General features: G+C 38.1%; 1 protein-coding gene across 8 annotated transcripts in view; it reads left to right on the top strand.

Moving 5' to 3' along the window:
- The window catches only part of brsk2b (BR serine/threonine kinase 2b), a 151,019-nt gene extending 143,783 nt beyond the window's left edge, over nt 1-7,236 (top strand). For 6 of the 8 annotated variants that reach the window (XM_027136886.2, XM_047806851.1, XM_027136889.2 and 3 more), the window contains one exon: nt 5,030-7,236. In XM_027136886.2, the coding sequence (XP_026992687.1) occupies nt 5,030-5,223 (194 nt within the window). In that variant the 3' untranslated portion in view covers nt 5,224-7,236. The remainder of the gene's footprint in view (nt 1-5,029) is intronic. The other 2 variants (XM_027136884.2, XM_047806912.1) reach the window with 2 other exon arrangements.
- Nucleotides 7,237-7,440: the final 204 nt, after the last annotated feature.

The following is a 7,440-nucleotide window of genomic DNA, read 5'->3' as shown; positions in this document are numbered from 1 at the left end:
GAATAAATTCTTTAATAAAAGATTTTGGAAAAGGGATTTTGAAAATAGGTGTAAGTAGGATACATTCCAGGTCCACTTGGAGAGACGAAGAACGGATTTGAAAAGAGAGGAACTCCCTTTTGTTCTTTATCCCTGTCTGTCTCATCACATGGCTGTGCTTGTGCTTGTGCCAGAGCCCCTGATAACAGCTCCCTCTAGTGGCCACATGGGTTGAGTAACTCTAGTTATTCAGATTATTTCATCAACGAATTGAATCCTTTGAAGCTGCTGTTTCTCCCTGAGAAAGCAGAGATGCTTTAGCAAAAAAAAGAAAAGAAAAAAAAAAAAAAAAAACCTCTATCAATATCTTCTCTGTGCAAAAAGACAGACAGATTGCTCCTATTTACAGTATATATGCAAAAGATAACAGTCATGATTAAATGGAATAATTAATGTGTGGCCTTCAAATGGAGGAAGATGTTATGAGGACTTCAGTCACCTCACCATCCTGCCAGTATCTCCTCTGTCACCTTCACAGCCCTGCACTTCACTTCACTTCCCATGTAGCTGAAAGTACACATGCACGTGACGTGATGGATGATTGATATGTTAGCAGCAGTAATCACTGAGCAGGCCAGCTAAAAATCACCAAAACCAAAGACTAATCACGCTTGACCTTAAGACACATCAGAGCACAAATAAACAGAGAGAAAGTGCTCTCTTTGGATTATTATTCTAGAATAATACACTGGAATATTAAAGGTGCAGTTTGTAATATTTATGTGCTTTTATGTGAGCGGAATTGTACTTACAGTGAATACTATTGTTCTTCTGTTTTCTCCATGTCACAGACAGAGCATTAGAGCTATTGCTTGTATTATTCCACAGATTTATTACATTGTGTTATCACACTTCTTTTTTTGGGAGTTTAAGGAATATACATGGATACAAAAAGTGTTAAAGCATTAGACACTGAACTATTAAAGTGTACTCCTATTATTACAGACTGCACCTTTAATAGAGTGCTGCTATTATTACAGACTGCACCTTTAAGAGAGTGCTGCTATTATTACAGACGGCACCTTTAATAGAGTGCTGCTATCATTTAGACAGCACCTTTAAAAGAGTGCTGCTATTATTACAGACTGCACTTTTAATAGAGTGCTGCTATTATTACGGACTGGTCCTTTAATAAAGTGCTGCTATTATTACAGACTGCACCTTTAATAAAATGCTGCTTTTATTACAGGTTGCACCTGTAATAGAATGCTACTATTATTACAGACTGCACTTTTAATAGAGTGCTACTATTATTACAGACTGCACCTTTAATAGAGTGCTACTATTATTACAGACTGCACCTTTAATAGAGTGCTGCTATTATTATAGACTGCACTTTTAAAAGTGTACTGCTATTATTACCGACTGCACCTTTAGTAGAGTACTGCTATTATTACCACCTACACCTTTAATAGAGTGCTGCTATTATTACAGACTGCACCTTTAATAGAGTGATGCTATTATTACAGACTGCACCTTTAATAGAGTGCTGCTATTATTATAGACTTCACTTTTAATAGGGTGCTGCAATTATTACAGACTGCACCCTTAAAAGTGTACTGCTATTATTACCGACTGCACCTTTAATAGAGTGCTGCTATTATTATCGACTGCACCTTTAATAGAGTGCTGCTATTATTACAGACTGCACCTTTAATAGAGTGCTGCTATTATTATAGACTGCACCCTTAAAAGTGTACTGCAATTATTACAGACTGCACCTTTAATAGAGTGCTGCTATTATTATGGACTGCACCTTTAATAGAGTGCTGCTATTATTACAGACTGCACTTTTAATCGAGTGCTGCTATTATTATAGACTTCACTTTTAATAGGGTGCTGCAATTATTACAGACTGCACCCTTAAAAGTGTACTGCTATTATTACTGACTGCACCTTTAATAGAGTGCTACTATTATTACCGACAGCACATTTAATAGAGTGCTGCAATTATTACCGACTGCACCTTTAAGAGAGTGCTGCAATTATTACAGACTGCACCCTTAAAAGTGTACTGCTATTATTACAGATTTCTTCTTTATTAGGGTGGTGCAATTTTTACAGACTACGCCTTTAAAAGTGTACTGCTATGATTGCAACCTTTGCCTTTAAATCAGCACTGTGCCTCTTTAAATACTGCTCTTATTATTATTTTATAAATTACTATGTACATATTGCCTTGTTTTATTAGTGTTATTATGTTATTATAAACAGCTATCATTAACTAGCACAATTTACAGTGCTAGTTTAAATAGAGGTTATTTATTATATCAGTTAATGTGAGCATTTTATCTGTTCACACTTTCCTTTCACGAGTCAAGTCTCGAGTCATGAAAGTTTAACGTCTCCCATCCAAAGGAGTTTTGGGCACTCATGCATTCTTTATGCTGTTTTTCTGCCTAAGTTTAATTCTTGCATCATTCTGCTTTAAGGTGCAGTGTGCAGGTTTTGAGAGATTCGAGCTCAGCTTGGGCTTTCAGTCGTCTGTCTTCAGAAGTGATTTCTAATCAGAATTCTTTAAAAAGAAAACAAGGATAAATCTGAGGCTCTATTTAAGTTGATCTAGACTATTTTGGCTTGTAATTGTGCTGTTAACTCATGCTGAGTTGCTTTCTCTTTCATCTATGGATTCAAACACCCTTTTGGAAGGCTGTTGCTATCAGTGTGACCTACTTAACCACTTAACCAGTAGCCTGTTAGAGAAACCAGTGCCACACGGTTTTCTTTTAGAGCCTTGTTTACGCTATGAATATTTCAATATCTCGTATCCATCATGTAGCTTATGTAAGAGAAATAAATAGTCAAGGCATGTTCTATTATTTAGGTTTAACATGCCATATTCAGCTAAATTTGGCATTAGAACAGCGACGATGACTTGCTCACATGCCAATTTTAAAGATTTAAAAGGAATTGAATAATTAATGTAGCTTTAAATTGCATACAATAATCAGTTGCATTGCAAAGGCTACTGGGTTGTAAGTTCTCTATCTGTAATGACTCAGCTCTCGCTAAACAACCATTTTAATAATGCATTTTATTTATATAGCTTGTTTCACTAGCCTAACGATGATTACAGTGCATGAAAAGTAGCATCTTGTGTTTTTCTAAAGCGCAGACAGTAATAATGCAGAAAGGTTGACTCATCTTCAGCCTGCTTTGTGTCACAGCACTTTCATGGCATTTTCTTCCAGAGCAAATGGTCAAGAGTCTCTCTGTGTCAGACGGAAGTGTGTGAAAAGACTGTGGTCCAGAATCAGCAATAAAATATAGGCCTGATACAGAGACAAGTGCTGCAATTGAAGCAATGATTTGTAGTGCTCGCTATTTTACAGTTCAAAGGCTCAAGAGAGGGACTGAGAGGCATAGTGAGAGAGACAGAGTGAGACAGAGAGAGACAGGAAGAGAGATATTAAGAGTTAGTGAGAGAGACAAATTGAGACAGGGACAGAGAGAGAGAGAGAGAGGCAGAGACAAAAAGAGAGATATCGAGAGATAGTGACAAAGACAAATAGTGAGACAGAGAGACTGCTTGAGAGAGAGACAGAGACAAAGTATGAGACACAAAGAGAGATAGAGAGATAACGAGAGAGAAAGACAGATAGATAGCAAGAGAGAAACAAAGTGTGAGAGAAAGGATAGTGAGAGAGACAGGGACAACACGAGAGAGAGAGAGAAAAAGAGAGAGATTTTAGTTTGTTAATATTATAAATGAAATAACACAATTGCACTTATAGAACAATGATCACCTGGCTGCGTCCCAGACCAATCCCTTACCAAACTCTCTTAAAGTTAATTCAGTACAACCAAAACGCAGGTAATCTCCACTGTCCTTTAGAAAACGTAAAAAGCTACAGCTATGTCTCTTGACCATAGAGACTCTTTTGTGTTCATCTCACGGCATCACAAAGATTAAGTATTAATTAAGGATTAATTGATTGGTTGATTGATTAATTGCTTGGTTCTATTATGAGCATCAAGTCTTCTCACTTCTGGCGTGTGGAAACTAATAATGTCTACAACACATGTTACACAGGTTAATTTACTACCTAAACAAGAGCAGTCACGGGTACGTGTTACGTTAACAACATTCACAGCAATCACAGCAGGTGCGCTTCCTGCTCCACATGACAGATTTTACATTACCAGTTTTTCATGCAAAGTCAAGCTCAGTTTCAGACTAAACCACCAGTGTGAATTCTCACTTAAACTGACCTCCAGTCTGCATGAGCACAAGCACCGTGACTCTGTCCAGGATATAACGCTGATGTACAATTTATGCACAAATGAGTGAATTTTGATTCTCCATTCCTTATTTTTCTTTTTCAGTGAAAACGTCTTGTGTTGTACAGGTATACAGTAGAGTAGAGATGCACTGGTTAGAGAGCAGGCTGAAAATCTGTGCCGTGCTGGTTTAAAGTGCAGGCAGAATTCTGCATGTTCATGAAAAATACCCCAGAATAAAACAAAAGAGAAGCCTGCACTGATAACACTGCTAACTGAGTCCTAAATGTCAACATGAAGAGTTACAATGCCATTTTTATTCATTCCATCCAGACAAGATCAAATGTGGGACTGTTTAAAGCCTCATGACATATTATAGTTTTGTGTAGTGTTGAGTGTGTGTGTGTGTGAAAGGGAGGGAGAGACAGTGTGTGTGTAAATGAATGTGTGTGTGTGTGTGTGTGTGTGTGTGTGTGTGTGTGTGTGTGTGTGTGTGTGTGTGTGTGTGTGTGTGTGAATATTTGAGAGTGAGAGAGATTTTGAGAAGGCTTAACATTTCTCATTTATCTTGTAACCTCATTCTCATTGTGTCCTCCTTGTGATCCACATTGTTCATTTGTTTGTTCCCTCTCTCTCTCTTTCTCTCTCTCTCTATATCTATCTGTCTATCTATCTATCTATCTATCTATCTATCTATCTATCTCTCTCTCTCTCTCTCTCTCTATCTCTCTATCTCTCTCTCGTTCTTCTCTTCCCGGTGTGTACCCAGGCAGCCCGTTGACTAGCTTCTTTGACGTAATTAAACAGCTCTTTTCAGACGAGAAGTCTGGGCAGGTGTCGCAGCCCCCCGGCACGCCCAAGCAGGGCGCCAGCTCCAAGAAACACGAGTCCGACTCTAATGCCTCCAAGAGCAAAGACAAAACCAAGGTGGCACCTTCAGTCGGGACACAGGAGCAGCCTTAAACCCAGGAGTGTTAGTAGATGACTAGATTTTTCTAGTCCACTTATTAATTTATGAATAAATCTCAACAAAGCTTTTGACTCAATAAAACCCTCAATAAACTTTTGTACCTCGGGATGATTCCTGCAGCCTGAAGGTGGACACGAGGCACACCCTGGATGTCCTGTATTTTATTTCCCAGAATGTCTTATTACTCTCTTGCATTGCATTTCATGTTTTTCCTGTTCTTCTGTTCCATTATTGTGATGCCTTTTGCACATTTCTGCTGCCAGGAATTATCCAGAAAACGTGTTAGAACCCGACTGCTGCTCTCGCATGAGCTTCGTGTACAGTATGTTGATGATGGAAGGCACATTACACAGCAAGTACAAGCTACAGATGGATGTTCCTCAACACCGACTCAGAGAAACCACCGAGATTCATTCACCTTTCAGCTTCTTCCCTCTTACTCAGAGCCGCAGCCTTCTGAAAAATTTGACATCTACAAATGTTCTTATTTCATATTCTTTTAACTCTAATGTAATCAATTGGTTCTTGTTTATCCCTACAAACACACACACACACACTCACACACACTCCATGGGGAGGAAGAAGCAGCCAGGGAAGTGGTTAATACGGCGTTGGAGGAGCAGCCCACACAGACTCTTGTTGGATTGTAATTCTTTTTCGATGTAGTGTTTCTTTATGAATGACAGAATTGAACTATTTTATGAACTCTGTGTCATTGCTGTACAAGATTTTCAAATCTTATTGAGAAAATAATATGTCCGAGCCTATTCCGGGGTGCTTTGGGATGGGATGCGAAAGGGGAAATGTTTCACTAAATGCTCTATTCTGATGTACAGCCTGTACACGTTCATTACGTAAACCTCGTCTAGTTGTGACTCTGCTTGGACTGATTGTGTTGCTATTTTTTTTTTCTTCTCTCCATGTAGTGATGAAATATTTTGTCAACTTTGAACGAAATGATGCATAATGAATTACTTTTGATGTCAATTTTGCATTTTTGAGAAAACTTTTTTGGAGAAGCATCTGCAGGATTCAGAGAACTTTGGCCATAATTGTGTATAATTTTATAGCTTATTTATCATTGTGATTTATTTGTTCTTGTTTTCATCGTTTGTTAATTTATGCAGCTGGGACTATTTATAAACCAAAATTTGGGTAGTTTAGTGTTCGTATCAGAGCTATTTGTCAAATTGTTTGCATTTTTGTTTCTTGTCCTTTGTTGTTTGTTAGGACTCATCTGAATTTTGTGAACGAAGCACTCTTTCTTTTCTGGCTTTGAGCAGAAAAAGAGCTTGTAGTATATGTTAAATTATTTACCAGTAATTTAAGAATGTAGACTAGCCTCTACGCGGGATGGGGCGGGTATAACATTATGAACTCTTGCTATTTGTCACTTTTTAAATCTCATAGTGTGTGTACAAACAGGTCGAAACACTTGAACCATGTTATGTAAATAGATAAATTTGCCAATGAGTTTCTTAAGGCACCAAGGGGGTCGTCCTGCTCATGGCTGTGGTCTCGTATTTGCCATTTGCATGTCAGACATCCAGCTTTTCTCTGCATGATGATGATGTATATGTTCAATTTGCCCTTTCTTCTGCCCTAACTCATTTTCCCCATTTTTTATCAGACGACTGAATTGTTTTTTTTTTCCTTCACTTTTTTATTTTATTTTTGTTTTATGTTTTCTAGCGTTCACATCTCACTCCCTGCTTGTACTTTAGTATTTTTTGGTTGTGTATGGTTTTCGCTGAGAGGGTGTGCTGATGTCATAACCCACCTTGTTGCAGGTGCATATCCACAACACGGCAGAATTCAGATAAAGAGAAATAAACTAAGCAATACCTATTCTTATCCTTCCTATTTTCTACTTTGAGTGAGAAGATAAGCTGGAATACATATTGATTCAATATGAGCAGGTAAAAAAAACCCAACAATGTATCCCCTTGTAACTACTGTGAATGAATTCAGTGCAAAACAGAAATAAATCCATTGGATTCTTTGGATTTGTGCATCAGTCATGAATCTACAGATCAGCTTGGATGTGAAATCTTGTTTATTGCTTGAAGCTTTTAAATGATATTCGGCAGATGCTTTTATGCGGTCAACGTGATTAAGGTGAGGCAGGATAGTGTCCAAACATGGAGCTGAGCTAAACAATCGCAGTCCTGGGACTGAAACTGTCACTCGTCCAGTCAAAGACTTCATTA

The sequence above is a fragment of the Tachysurus fulvidraco genome, chromosome 1, assembly GCF_022655615.1.
Source record: "Tachysurus fulvidraco isolate hzauxx_2018 chromosome 1, HZAU_PFXX_2.0, whole genome shotgun sequence".
NCBI lineage: Eukaryota > Metazoa > Chordata > Actinopteri > Siluriformes > Bagridae > Tachysurus > Tachysurus fulvidraco.
This window is presented reverse-complemented; position numbering and strand designations above follow the sequence as displayed.